This window comes from Myotis yumanensis, unplaced genomic scaffold (assembly GCF_028538775.1).
Source record: "Myotis yumanensis isolate MYYU_CA2020_CCGP unplaced genomic scaffold, mMyoYum1.0.hap1 SCAF_16, whole genome shotgun sequence".
NCBI lineage: Eukaryota > Metazoa > Chordata > Mammalia > Chiroptera > Vespertilionidae > Myotis > Myotis yumanensis.
The window spans coordinates 44,306,679-44,320,828 of NW_027223767.1; the positions used below are offsets into that span (position 1 = coordinate 44,306,679).

At 57.9% G+C, this 14,150-nt stretch overlaps 1 protein-coding gene across 1 annotated transcript in view; it reads left to right on the plus strand.

The window, feature by feature from the left end:
* LASP1 (LIM and SH3 protein 1) overlaps positions 1–14,150 on the plus strand; it is a 40,048-nt gene that overhangs the window by 5,497 nt on the left and 20,401 nt on the right. The window contains exons 2-3 of the mRNA XM_070395289.1: positions 2,238–2,332; positions 11,071–11,155. Of these exons, the coding sequence (XP_070251390.1) occupies positions 2,238–2,332; positions 11,071–11,155 (180 nt within the window). The remainder of the gene's footprint in view (positions 1–2,237; positions 2,333–11,070; positions 11,156–14,150) is intronic.

Consider the following 14,150-nt stretch of genomic DNA (forward strand, 5'->3'; position numbering starts at 1 on the left):
ATCCTTTCCTTTGCCTTTGTCTCCCCCAAATCAATCAGGAGGCAGCTTTGGAGGCCCCCCAGTCGTAGGATAGTGTGTATTCCTACAGATGTGTGTGTGTGTGTGTGTGTGTGTGTGTGTGTGTGTGTGAAAGTGGGTCATGGTCTGGATTCCAGAGAATATTTTTCCTGGCAGGCCCCTGTGGGGGTGGGAGGAGGCAGGGGCCTGGGCAGCTGAGCAGGCAGAGGCCAGCAGGGTGGGTGGTGACAGGGTTGTGGCGCTCTGCCAATGCCTCCCAGGTATTGGGGGAGGGAGAGGGGCTGCCACTGTGGGCACTGACCGGGCAGGGACTACCCTCTTTTATTTTATTTATTTATTTAAATATATATTTTTATTGATTTCAGATAGGAAGGGAGAGAGAGATAGAAACATCAATGATGAGAGGGGATCATCGATTGGCGGCCTCCTGCATGCCCCCTACTGGGGATCGAGCCCGCAACCCATGCATGTGCCCTTGACCAGAATGGAACCTGGGACCCTTCAGTCCACAGGCTGATGCTCTATCCACTGAGCCAAACCAGCTAGAGCAAGGACCACCCTCTTTTAGTTTTTCTGGTGGGTTATGTGTTGGGGTTTTGCGCCTGGAGTCTGGGCTGGGCTGTGCGATCGGCCTTGGTTGGGGTGGGGGCTAAGCTGAGATCAGCCAACCCTTTGCCTCCAGACTTCCTGCTGGCCTTCTTCCCACAACAGTGGTTCTTCTGTCACTTCATTTACTGTTGTGACCCTGGGGATTCCTCGGGTCCCCCTGGCAGGGGAGCACCCTATTAGAAGGTGATTACCTCCCAATTTACCCCTGGGCCTCTGGTATCCCAACCTCCCAGCTTCTTTTTTTTCCTGTCCCCTCCTCCAAGGTGGCAGGAAAACATTTTGAAAGGCACTGCCTTGGGGGAAATTCCTTGGCAGATGGCCAAGAACCAGCCCCGTGCTGGTCACCTTAAACATCTCCCTGGGCCCTCCCCTGGCTTCTGGCCTTCCCTGCGGGCTGAGGAGTGTCTCCCTTGACTTCTGGGAAATGGGGCAGAACCAGGCCAGTTGGGTCACCCAGGCAGCCTGGATTCCGGGGTCCTGGAAGCTGGACTCCTGGTCAGTGCAGATCCCAGGGCCAGACTTAGATCGCATGTGTGTGGGTTTGGCCCAGCGTCAGCGTTGCTCAGGGTGAGGTCCCTTGTGTTGCATCCTTTCCCCTCCCTCCTGTTCCCCTCCATTGGCCATGCTGGATTGGCGCTGGTGGCTCTTTGCTGGGTCTCTTGGCTTTGCTGGAGTCTTACCTGTCACTCACCCTCACCCACATTGTAGCTGTGGCTGGGCACAGTGAAGCCCCACCTGCACCCGACACACAGAAAGTTCCCGTGTGCGTCCCCGAGCCCTCTTGGTTGGGGTTCATGTCTGCTGTGCCCCGCATCTAACATTCGGGTACTTAGAGGTGCCAGGTGCTGCGCTGAGGGCTTTGCAGGTGATTTCTCATTGAATCCCCAACAGTCCCAGGAGGAACAGATCTGGAAACGGCTCAGCGGTGTGGTCCCTGGCCAAGGTCACATAGCCGGTCAGGGTGGCGCTTCGATGTCCACTATGAGGGCTCCCCTTCCAAGGCTTTTAGGCTGAGCCCTTCAGTGCCTCACAGAGAGCTGCTGGGCGCTCTCCTGAGTGAGGGCCTGGGAGAAGGTTGCGGGAGGGAGAAAGGGTGCAGGCGTGGTGGTTAGAGCTAGGGCACCCACTCCTACCCTCTGGTGGGGGGGTCCCACAGGAAGTGGGAGGTGTCAGAACTGGACCCCCTGGTGTGGGAGTTAGGAATGCTTGGGGGCTCCGGGCCAGGCCCTCCTCCTCTGCCCCTCATGTTCAGTAGCGGCCTCTTAGCAACCCTGGTCCAGCTTTGCTCAAGCAATGAGGCTACTCCAGCTTGGGGGCAGCAGGAGTGGTCTGAGAGGTGGAGCTGACCTTTGGGGACAGCTCAGCACTACTATTACTGGCCTCTTCCCCACTCACCCTACACATCTGCTCTTCTCCCCATCCTTACAGCTCAAATGACTGATTGTGGGGGGAGGTAAAAAGGGGGAGAGTGTCATTAGCTGCCAGAGCTGTGACCTGCGATGTCCCCAGCTCACCTGGTGGAGCTGGAGGGAGTGCTCCTTCCTAGGGCCTGAGCCCCCTTCCTGAAGTCCTGTGTCTGACGGGTGTCCTCCCTCTGCCTCTGTCCCCAGTTCTGGCATAAAGCATGCTTCCATTGCGAGACCTGCAAGATGACACTCAACATGAAGAACTACAAGGGCTACGAGAAGAAGCCCTACTGCAACGCGTAAGTCCTGCCTTGGGCAGGAGGCCGGGCGGGTCCCTGGGTGGATCCCCGGGCGGATCCCTGGGCCCCCTTCCTCATTCTTCCTTCTGTTCTAATAACCACAAGGGCACATTGCCGAGCACGTCCACACTCTGCTTGATCAGTGTCAGTCCCATGTCATCTTCACCACAGCTGGATGAAGTCAGGGCTCTTATTCCCATTTTACAGAGAAGGAAACTGAGGCTTGGGGAAGGGAAGGGACTTTCTCAAGATTACATGTCTAGTGAGAGGCTAGTTCAAACCCAGTAAAATAAGAGTGTTCCTCCCCCTGCACCCGCGGGGGAGGGCGGGATCCAGAGGAAAAAGCTAGCGGCCCTGTTTCTGCCTATTTTTGTTCTCTGTGTCTCCTTTCTCCTGTCTCTCAGAATAGCCGTTGAGTGTCTCCATCTCTCTATCTGCCCCCTGCCAGGGCCTGGGCACTAATTCTTTGGGGGCTCCTGGCTGAGCCCTTCCTGGTGGGGCAGCGGGAAGGGGTGGCCTGGCTCCGGGCAGAGCTCTTCCCCGTCTGGTGAGGGAGGCTGTGGAGACCTCAGTCTTTTCCAGTGGTGTTGGCTTGGACTCCCTCCCCTCTGCACGGGGACCTGCAGCCTGGCCTGCTGCGGGGAGGTGGGCAGGGTAGGGTCCCCCAATCCCATGCTGTTCCAGAGGGTACAACACCTTCCACCTTCAGGGTGACCTCGTGTGCGTAACAAGTGCAAACTCATGCCGGGTCGAGGGCACATGCAGCACCTCACAGCCACTTGCCAGGTAGGGGTTTTCGAAGGTCAGGTCCCTTCAGGTAGGTGGCAAGACCAGTATTCAAAAACAGTTCGGCAAAACTCTGACTTGAGTCCAGCTTTTCTTTAAAATTCCCAGTCAGGAGGCTCTTTGCAGCTGAAGGAGGGGAACCTTGGGACTTGTCTAAGTGGGGTTGGGGTCTTAAACCCCTTTGAAAGGCTGCCTCCCCCTTTTGGCACCCCCAGTGCCCTGCTGATCCCACAGCCTCCTCTCCTTGGTGTTTTTTTTTCACTCATTAGGTAAGGATTGCCTGCCCGCTGCTACATGCTAACCTGTGCCAGGTGCTGGGGAAACAGATTTCTGATAAAATCTTACACTCAAGAAACAACATGTGCGCTGTCCCTTCTGGGAGGGCTCGGGGCACTGGGAAGGTTGCCTGGGTCCCCCTCTCTTCCCTCAGCTGCTCCTTCTCTTCTATTAACTTACCCTGGTCCTCTCCCCGCAACCTCTCCCCGCCCCCCCAAGGGAAATGGGACATTCCTCGAATTCTTAAGGACTCACACAAGCCCTGATTCTCTGCCACTTCCTCCCTCTGTTGGGGAGTGGGGTGGGGTTCAGCGAAGCCAGAGGCTGGGGCAGTTTTAACCCCTTGATGGCTGGACCACTTCAGGCTGGATTCTGGGCACCGAGGCTCCCCTGGGGGCAGCCTCTGACCCTCAGCCTCTCCAGGCAGCAGCCTGGCTGAGCCCCCAGCCCCGTGGGTGGCAGGGACCGGGGCTTCTCTGCGGCTCTTCCCTAAGACTGCAGTAGCCTAGAACTCAGGGAGCACTGGGAGTTGGAGACAGAAATCAGAGGCGTGTCCCTATTTTCTCGGTATTGCCTCAGCCTCGAGCCACAGTCCCAGCTCACTTTTCTCACTGTCTTCTGGGGAGGCTGCAGGAAGTGGGGTGGGGGGCCCCTTGCATCGGTGGGGGCTCTGGGGGAGGCGGAAGACAAGCGCTCCTCCTTGCTTGGATGCTGCTTCCAACCTGCCTAGGCAGGTCTGTCTCCTGGCTTCCAGCCAGAGCAGCGGGTTGACCCCTCTCCGTTCCCCCAGCCTTTACGGGCCTTGGCCTATGCCCGGCCCAGTTGACCTTTGGCCCAGCTGGGATGTTACCTGGGCAGGAGAAGACCTGGGGGCTGTGGTCCAGCCGTGTTTCACTCCAGTGTAGTAGCACCTTGCCCGCGGCATTCTCACTCCTCAGCCAGCTTCCTCGGAGCGGTTGTCTGTGCCAGCGATCCAGACAGGGAAATTCCAGGATAAACCCGGTGCAGGCCTGGCCTTCAGGAGCTCCCTGTCGACCTGCCCGAGCCTCGGTTTCCCCAGGGTTCCAGCTTCCTACCCTGGGACGCTGGCCCGGACACCAAAGGAGACTGAGTACCTGCTCTGTGCCAGGCCCCGGGCTGGGGGTTCACTCTCCTCCCGTCCTGTTTTCTCCCTGCCTCTGGCCCCCTCCTCCAGGGACATTCAGGTTCCGAGTCCTGGGGCGTCCAGGGTGTAGCTCTGCCCTTTGCTTTGTGGACCAGGCCTGGCTTCCTTCTCAGCAGCACCTCCCGCTCGGAACCCAGAGAGGCAGGTGGTTCCTCCTGGCACTTTGCCAGGGAGTTGGGCCCACCCAGTGAGTGAGTGTGAGGCCTCCGCCTTCTGCCCGCCTCTGGCTCGTCCCTCGGCCAGGATCTTGCAGGGGGATGATCAAGGGAGAAGAAGCCTGTCTGTCTTTTCCCGGCGGCATCTCAAGACGAATTTAAGTTCGGGAAAGTGACTGTAAGCAGCAAAAAGGCCTCTTCTCTTCCTCCCCTTGCGCCAGACTTGTGAGGCATGGGGGAGAACACAGGCCAGAGCTCACAGCTGGGCTGCTGGGCGGTGGCGCACCCCTATGGACACGCACTTACACATGTGCCTGGTATGTGTCCAGACATACACGCTGCCGGACGTGGGGCTGGGGAGAAAAGCCAGGGAGGTCGACTGGATAGGGTGTGCTTGTGTTCACACTTCCCAGGCCACAGCCGCCCATGCGTTGCTGTGCTGTGGGCAAGGGAGAGGGGGTGCATGCCTGTTTTTGCACCGTAGCCAGCAGTAGGAAGACCTATTCATTGAACTCTTTCTTGAAGTTTCTAGGTAGGTGGGGTGAGTCTGCTCCATTTTGGTTAGAGGGATGGTTATACCCTTGGTTATTTGTTTTCTAAGCTACGTTTTATGAAAGTGGGGCAGCTCTGTCCCCACTGCAAACCAGCTGCTTTGTTTTCAGGCAAATAGTCTAGGAGTCTGGAGGGCAGGGGCAGGGTGGGGGGTGGGGAGAAATGTGCTGTTCTCTCCTCCTTGGGGGCATGACTCATGGAGGCTGCAGATTGTGGGGTTGGGGGGTGGGGGGTGAAGTTGCAGGCCAGGCCGAGAGGGGAACTGGCTTTTAGGGTGTCAAGTGGGGGAGTAGACATGGGCCGGGGAAGAAGGAGGGGTGCTCCATTGTATCCTTCCCCTCTTCCCTGACTGCAGATATTGGGGCCCATCCTTCAGGTTCCTTGAGCTGTGGGCTGAGGGGCTGAGCAGGATGGAGGTGTGCCTGGTTCTGGGGAACAAGGGACTGTGGTCCTGCGCCTTCCACCAGGCCTCAGGGAGTGGAGTGGGCCTGTGCAGGGACTTGAAGTGTCTCTGGATTCTAGCAGACTCTCCAACCCCAGCTGCTCTTGGGGGGGCGGGGGGGCACAGTAGCGGGCAAATCCCGGTCTGTGGCTTGGGGCTGTTCCCTCTCCCCAGAATTTTCTGCCTCTGACTGAGCAAAATGGGATCAGATGTCTTAGGGAGCCAGGTTGGCTCCAGGAGTGGGAAGGGTTTGCGTGGAGTGTGTTTGGGACAGGGAGACATCCTCAAAGGGGCATCCTCCAGGCAGCCCCTGCCCCTTGCACTCAGAGATGTCAGGGCCCCCAGGAAGCTCAGGGTTCCTCATACTCCCATTTCATAGATGAGGAAACTGAGGCCCCGTGTTTCCAACCCTTGGCCAACTTGGCAGAACCATTCCTTTTTATGTATTGCCATCAGGAGCAGTAGCTGGCTTTGATTTTGCAGTTTGTCTCCAACCCCTGAGGGCTGGTAAGTTCTTCTTCATGTCTAGCCTTGATCTTCTTGGCTGCTCGTTTTCTTCCTCTGGTCAGACAATGCCTCCTTGTTGCTTCCTATCCCCACCACTTCAGCCCTGAAGCCTGGGGGACTGGTGAGAAACTGGGTTAGACAGGAGCCCTCCCTGCGCCCCTGGGCAGTGTTCCCAGCTGGGGATCAGCGGCTCCTTCCAGAGGCAGGATGTTGGGACTGGTGTTTCTCTCCCCCCACCCCCTCCTTTTGGTAAAACCAAAGGCTCCTTGTTGCTTTTGTTGATGTATTTTTGTTCCTCTTTGAACAAAAAGCTGTGGTTTTTGAATGAGTCTGAGGCTGGAAGAGGCGAGGGTGCGTGCAGAATGGGGCGCGGGTTTGCTCTGCCTCTGGAACAGCTCATGGCAGGACTGGGGGTGGGGCTCTGCCCTGCAAGCGGTCCCTGTCCCAGGAAGCCCATAGCCCAGCAGCTTCTCAGCATCCTCCCTGCCCTTACCGGTGGCTCAGAGGCCCTCAGGCATAACCCCGCTCCTGGGGCAGGCCCCTTGTCCTGCATCCCTGCAGGTCATTGTTTGGACTCTGACACCCTCTTTAGAAAAGTTATAAGGAGCAGGTGGTTTCTGACTGGTGGTGACTGAGACCCCAGAGGGTCTCATCGTGGCCACGCTTGGAAACAGGTTGGGTTTGAAAGATGAATCCCTTTGTTCTCCACCCACCCTGCCAAGCACATCTCTCCCCAGAGGCCTGAGAGCTGGGGCTGGACTGGGGTCCCCTGAGAGAGAGAGAGAGAGAGAGAGAGAGAGAAAGAGAGAGAGAGAGAGATGTCAGCTTGCCCTCAGCTGGCGGGGTAGCGATGGTGGAGGGGAGAATGCACTGGGCAGTGCTCCTGGACACGGAACCTCCATTTCTTTCTCTGTAAAATGGGCACATTGATCACACTGACTTTTCTAGTCCGTGGCCTTGTGGCAGATTTCAAGAGGGAATATGCATGGGACACAGTCCCTGTTCTTGCCCCCATGGATGCAAGATCCCGTCCCCTGTCCTCCAGACTCCCTGTCCTGTGCTGTGCTCTCTCTCAGCCTCTCTGCCTCCGAGCAGCCGATCCTGCTACCGAGGGTGGGGAGGGACGCTGCCGAGGGCCCACCGCTGGGAATGATCAGCGTGGAGGCTGGCCACGGAGGGACAAAGAGCAGCTGTGCTCTGGGCCCAGCTCCAGGCCAGGGTGAGGACGCCCGGTTCTCCCCATGCTGCCCCTTGTTCCCTCACCAGGGCCCCATCTGTTGGTGGGGCTGGGGTGCCAGTGGGGTCACTCGCTGGGGGCGGGTGGCCCCTCTTTCAGCCTCAGTGCCCACAATGGCACACACACACATCCATTCATCTCTGGGTGAGGGTAGTGGGTGAGCAGAGCTTCAACCTGAGGACGGAGAGGGAGGGAAAAGGTAAAATTCCCAGCAATTGTTTCTGGAAGGAGGTCAAAGGAGCCCTTTCCAGGGCAGTCGTGCTGGCGGGGGAGGGGCGCAGCTCTGCTGTTGCTGTGTCCACCCCTCGAAAGACAAATTTCTGGCACCTGTCCTCCTCGCCTAAATGTCTGCAAGGATCCTGCAGACACAGTCTCCTGGCGTTGTCCTCAGCGGTCCTCTGCAGTTGAGGACACCCTTGCTGTGCCTGTGTCCTCCCCACCCCCACAGACCCTCTCTCTCTGTCTGCGCTCCCTGCTCTCCTGCCTGGAGCTGAGGATGAGGTTGCCATGGGAACCTGAAGCGCAGTGAGCAGGGGAAGGGAAAGGCAGGGTTGTCAAGCCAGGGCTGGGGGCTGTGGGGAGGGACAGGGTTGACCCAGCAGGGGGAGGACAGCCCGAACTGCATGTCTGCCTGCCTTCCTCTGGCCTGGGGTTAGGTTTTAGGAGGCGGGGGTAAGAGATGGGAGGCTCTGCACTCCTCTTAAATCTGGTTCATCTGATGCAGGATTAAAATCCCTTCCCTTCTCCTGCCACATGAAACGAGTCCACATCTAGGCTGGTTACCCCTTCCCTTCCGACGGGGTTAGCGTTCGGCCTTTGGGAGGACTGATATCTGGGGGTCATATGACTCCAAAGAGGGAATGAAATACCTGCCAACCCCACCCACAGGTTCTTGCTGCATGTGGGGGGAGGGGGGCTCCTGAGACCCTTGTGGGGGAGTGTGTGAGTGTGGCCTGTAATGTGCCCTGTCCTGGGTGGACCTGCTGGCCTCCGTGTCTAGGAGACGCGTGTCACCGCGTCAGGCTCATCCATAGGTTTATGGCGTGTGAGGAACGCGGTGCATGGAGGACCCTCGGAACGGCGAGTGGGGTGCGTGTCAGGTACACGTGTCTGGCCGTCCTTGGGCCACCGGAACCGGCACTCTGTTTTAACCGTGTCCACTCAGGCGGATGGGAAACCCCGGGTGTGCAGACTGGCTCCCGTGCACATGGGTTTGCCTTTTGCCGAGGCTGCTGGCTCCCCTTCCCCACCAAATGCTGACCGGTGCCATCTTCTCAGGGTTAACCCTTCAAGTTGCGGGCCAGAGCCCCCCGTAGTCTCCCTGGTCCCCCTGCTTTAGGTCCCCCTCCTCCCCGCCACAGGAGTCTGTCCTTACAGATGCTCTCCTCACCGCCACCCCACCCCACCCCTCGATGCCTTCACAATGGCTCTTCCTTGCTAGGAGGGTCGTCTCTGAAACTCTCCCTCTGAGGACCTCAGGGCCAGCCAGTTCTGCTAGAGAGCTGACTCGGATCCCTCTTGCTGTTCTCGTCCTAGCCTCTGGGAGCAGAGTCCCGGTGGATCCTCCCTTTCCCTGGAACAGCTCGGGAATTTTGAATGGCGCTCCTCAGCTGTGGGTGGCCCTGGTTTCGTGGAACTGGGCCAAGCCCGGGGACTGGACCCACAGCCGTGGCCCCACATTCATCCGCAGGCCATGCCAGCTGCAGGCACCTGTGTTTACTCTTCAGTCTCCTCTCCTTCCTCCCTCTGCTGGGGCAGCTGCGGGCCTGGGCTGACCTGGGAGGCAGGAGCCAGGCTGGGCCGGGGGGCTAGGGGTTGGGACACAGCTAGATGCACTTAGGTCCAAGATGGTGAAATGAGCCCAGAGGGAACAGGGACTTGCCAGTCCGCCCAGCGAGCCCGTGGCAGGGCCAGAGTCCAGCACTGTGCCCCATCCCCTTGGCCCCCCTCCAGACTCCAAGCCCTGCTCGTCACTGAGGGAAGTCACGTGTTCACCAGTAGCTCTGGTTCAGGGTGGGGCGGGTTTGGTGAGGACACCGAGACCCGAGGGCTGCTCACGGCCAGCTCTAGGTGTGTCACCGACTGGGGAGGACCGTGCCTGGAAGGGGGCAATCCTCCTGACCCGGGGACCTGCCGGTGGTCACAGCTGTGGTGGGGTGTGGTCACTCAGGGCTGAAAATGCCCGGATCTCAGCTTCTGCTGAGAGAAGCCACCCGCCATTCCCAGAAATAGTTGGGGCCCATGCCGATCCCCAACGGTTTCACATTCCAGCACATGTACACGCACCACAGCGACTCAGGACCGCCTCCCCTTCAGCCGGTGTGCTGGGGACTTGGTGATGCCCTCGTGGGACGTAGGAGACCCGAGTTCTAGTCCCGGCCCAGCTCCAATGCTTGGTGTGACGTTTGTTTATTCAACAAATATTTGTTGGATACCAGGTACTATTCTAGGAGCCTGGGTACGTCAATGACCAAAAGAGATAAAAAAAACTACCCCCTCACCTCATAGAGAAGCAGTGGAGAGAGAAGACAATAAACCGATGGGATAAATAAGTTAATTATAATGTCACCTAAGTGCTGAGTACTTGGTGCCAGTGCACTGTGTGCGTGTGGGAAATGAGGGGGTTGGGCCAGATGGTCTGAGAGGCCCCTGCAGATTAGCTGCAAGGGCTTCCCTGGCTCCTGCTCCCTCCACGGCAGCCCTCTTTCTGGGGGACAGGACTCTGGTCTGTCAGGTGCCTGGAGACCAAAGGGTTTGGTTCAGGGTGCTGGGTCCGGGGGAGATTGTCTGGGTGCCAGGAGACCAGCCTTGTGACTTGTGCCTTGGCCACATTCTCTAACCTTTCTCAGTTCAGTCATCTGTCAGAGGGGGACAGTAGGGTGCGTGTGAGAATTTGATGAACTGAGGCATGCATGCCTTTAGCACAGGGCAGACATGGGCCATGGTGGCAGTGTTATCTGTCGCCCGAGGGGGGGGTGGCCTCTTTTCTGGCATCAGGCTGATCTCTCATCTGTACTCCCTTAGGTTGGACCTTGTTGGCCCTTTGAAATACCACTCTGGATGTGTGCACTTTCTCTCACTGCCTCTTCCTCCTCCTTTTTCCTCCTCTTCCTCCAGGAAGCCCCCCTGGATATGCATGTCCCTTTCCCCTTCATTTCGGGCTCCGTATCCCTCCTGACCTTCCTCTCCTTGGTTGGCCTCCATTTCTGGTTTTAGCTGAAAGCTTTGTCCTGACCCCATCCTCATCTCCGCCCCCTTCTGGCCCAACGCCCTTGACTTCCCTGGTCGGTAGACTCCTCAGGCATGGATTATCCCCAAACAAGGGTGATCTGCCACCCTCAGGGTGTCCCTATGGCCTCCCTTTGGCTCAGGTTAGTTCTCCATGGCCCGCCAGCCACTCAAGCCATTTGTGTCTCTCAGTTCTGCTCAGGCTGAGTCTGAGCGACCCTTGCCTCCCTCTTTGTGGCTGGTGGACACTGGTCCTGCTCCGAGGGCAGGGGCAGGACCTGCCCGCGGGTCAGAGGTAGCAGCCAGGAGAGAGTCAGGGGTCTGTGAGAAGCCCAGAGGTTCCTGCCCTTTCCCCAGAGTGACCTCCACTTGTTCTTTTCTGTCCTGCAGACACTACCCCAAGCAGTCCTTCACTATGGTGGCTGACACCCCTGAAAATCTCCGCCTCAAGCAACAGAGCGAGCTCCAGAGTCAGGTGAGGGGCGGGCTGGTGCGGGGGCCTGGCGGGGAGGGAGGGCTGTCGTAACCCCTGCGTTTGGCAAGGGCTCCTTCCCGCTGGGGTTACTCAGCAAGGCCAAGCTGCTGACATCCTGGCACTTGCCGGGTCTCCCTGCCCCCAGCCCTGTTACTTCATATTTCCTGACTTGATCAAAGGAGGGGAGAGCTGCCCCCCTTCTTCCCTAAACTGGGTTGGAGAGGTGTCGGTGTCTGACTCCTTCTGCTCTGGGAAATCTCACGTGGGGCCCCCGAAGCTCCTCCCCACTCACCCCCACCCTCAAAGGAGGGAACTCACCTCTCCAGGCTCATGCCGGTCTGAGGTTACCAGCCCAGCCTCTGTAGCCATGTCCCGAGGATCCTCTCTCATCATTCATGTTTCTGTCTCTCTCCCTCCTCCTTCCTCTCCGGAATCAATAACAATATATTAAAAAGAAAAAAAAGGAGAGAGGCAGTCAGAGCCCTGAGGAACCTGGAGGAAGAGGTGTGGGCGGGGAGCGGGGAACGGTGCCGGTCCAGGGGTGAGGGTGTGTGTGCACACCCTCAGGTGGAGGCAGGGGAGACGCACACGGCCAGACTCTCAGGAGGAGAAATTCAAACCGCACTAATTCCCCAGCCTTTGTTGGTCTCACAAAAAGCTTGGCTTCAGGTCTTTTTTTGTCCCTGGAATCCAATCCCTGAGGGGAACCCCTTGCTCCCCAGAGGCCCTCCTGAGTCATCCGGGTTCCAGGCCTCCTGACTCTGAGGCAGGCTGGGGCAGTCATGAGAACGGCCATCACTCTGCGGTAGGTCCAGGCCTTGACCTCCTCTAATCCTCACAGCCAGCTGATGGAGGGACTCTTGCTGTCCCCATTGTACAGATGGGAACACTGAGGTTTGGAGAGGCCATGCTACTTGCCCAGATGCAGATTTCAAGCCCTTTGCTCAGAGCAGTTCCGCAGCCTGCTGTGGCCCCCAGCCCCATGCTCTCAGCCGGCAGGATGCACCAGAAGGGACTGGGGCCTTGTTAGAATGCACCCAAGGGGCTGGATGGGGCCCAGGAATCTGTGTTTTGACTGCCCTGGTGATTCAGGTGAAAGCTTTTAGTCTCACAGACATAATTTGAGAGGCTTAGAGCTGGGCTGGGGATCAGGTGGAGCTGAGGGACCTGAGCTCACCCTCTTTCTGCTGTGACGGGCGGGTGGGAGCCCTGGGCGTTAGGGCTTGGCATTGGGGGCATAGCTCTAACCTCCTGTAGCTGGGCTCCTGAGGGGCTGGGGCTGGGGTAGCAGAGGGTGGAGGCAGGACCTGCCCTCTTTGCAGGCCCCTCTCCTGCCCCCAGCTGTGTGGTGGGAGCTGGCTGCTCACCTCCCCTGGTAAAATGGGGACAGCAAACCCCAGTTGCCTACAGGTGGGGGCTGGGCCTGCTGCTCTGAGGCTTGGAAGGGCTGAGCTGGCCTGGCTGGGGGTGGTGACAGGTCTGGTTCCTGTGGCCGCTGTGGGGGCAGGGCCTGCTCTAGCCGCCTGCGGCTGGCGGGAAGGGAAGTGGGAGCCTCCTCTGCTTACCCTGCCCCACCCCCCGCAGGGCATCAGCTGGGCTCTCTCCAGGGGCCCTTCCTGGACGGGCATCCGTGTGCCTCAGCCCTTCTCAGTCCCCGGGAAGCTGCCTGTGCTATTTCAACTTTCTTTTCCCGTCTCCAGATGGGTTCCCCAAATGGTTCTTCGGGTGTCTGGGGCACCTGGAGCCTTCCCTCGGGGTGGTCCAGACACGGCTGGGCTGAGGCAGGGAACTGGCAGCTCTCCCAACCCCCACCCCAGGCTGAAGGGAGGCAACAGCTTTGGGGTGGGGCTGAGCTGGGGATGTCTGTGTAGCCCCTGAGCCCAGGCAGAAGTGCAGAGAGAATGTCTCTCATTTTCCCTCTCATTGTCATACCTCCAGGACTTGCCCAGGGGGACAGGAGAGCCCCAGGCCTGCCCTGGAGCAGGGTCCCTACTCCCTTCTGTTGGACCCAGTGACCTCAGATAGCATATCTGTGTCCTGAGCCGATGGCCAGAGGTGACCTCCTGGATGTCCCACTATTAGCTACTGTGACCCTGGGCTCGTTATTTCAAGTGTCCGAGCCTGAGTGCCTTACCTGTAAAATGGGGATTACCTATAGGTAGTCTCTCTCCAAAGGTTGCTGTGAGGATGTTAGTATACAGCAGGCATTGGGGACAGTTCTGGTATACAGTCAGCACTCAATAGCAGCTTGCATTCCTATTGTCCTGGGAAGGAGAGGGAAGGGAACTTGGGCATGATGCATCCGAGGCACAGACAGGGACCTGCTGCCCTCGTCCAGCACCGACCTTTCTCATCGGGTCTCCTCCCCTTCTGTGTGTGTCGAATTTCAAACCTGACTTCTTTTTTTGTTAGAGGGGAGTGGGTTACATAGTACATGGGCCCAGCAGGTAGTGGGCACAAAATAAGTGGTAAAATTGTTGGTATTATATTTTTTTAAATGAATTGTTAAAAAATATATTTTATTGATTTTTTTACAGAGAGGAAGGGAGAGGGATAGAGAGTTAGAAACATCGATGAGAGAGAAACATCGATCAGCTGCCTCCTGCACACCCCCTACTGGGGATGTGCCCGCAACCAAGGTACATGCCCTTGACCGGAATCGAACCTAGGACCCTTGAGTCTGCAGGCCAACGCTCTGTCCCCTGAGCCAAACCGGTCAGGGCTTCAGTGAATTTTTTAAAGTCCCGATCTTTCCTCTTACGTTGGGTCAGTAAAGGCAGTTTTTTCCAAACTGTGCTGCATGTTTGGAAAGTTTGTGTCTCCATTCAATTCATTCATCATTTACTCGACAGATCTTTCTTGGTACCTGCTGTTTGCGGGAATAGTGATGAACAGGATAGACCCTGGGAGAAGACTGAACACATCCTCATATAGAAAGCAGAGTTGCATGGTGGTGGTTGTCTGGGCTTGAGGAGCCTCAGGCATCAGTCCTGGC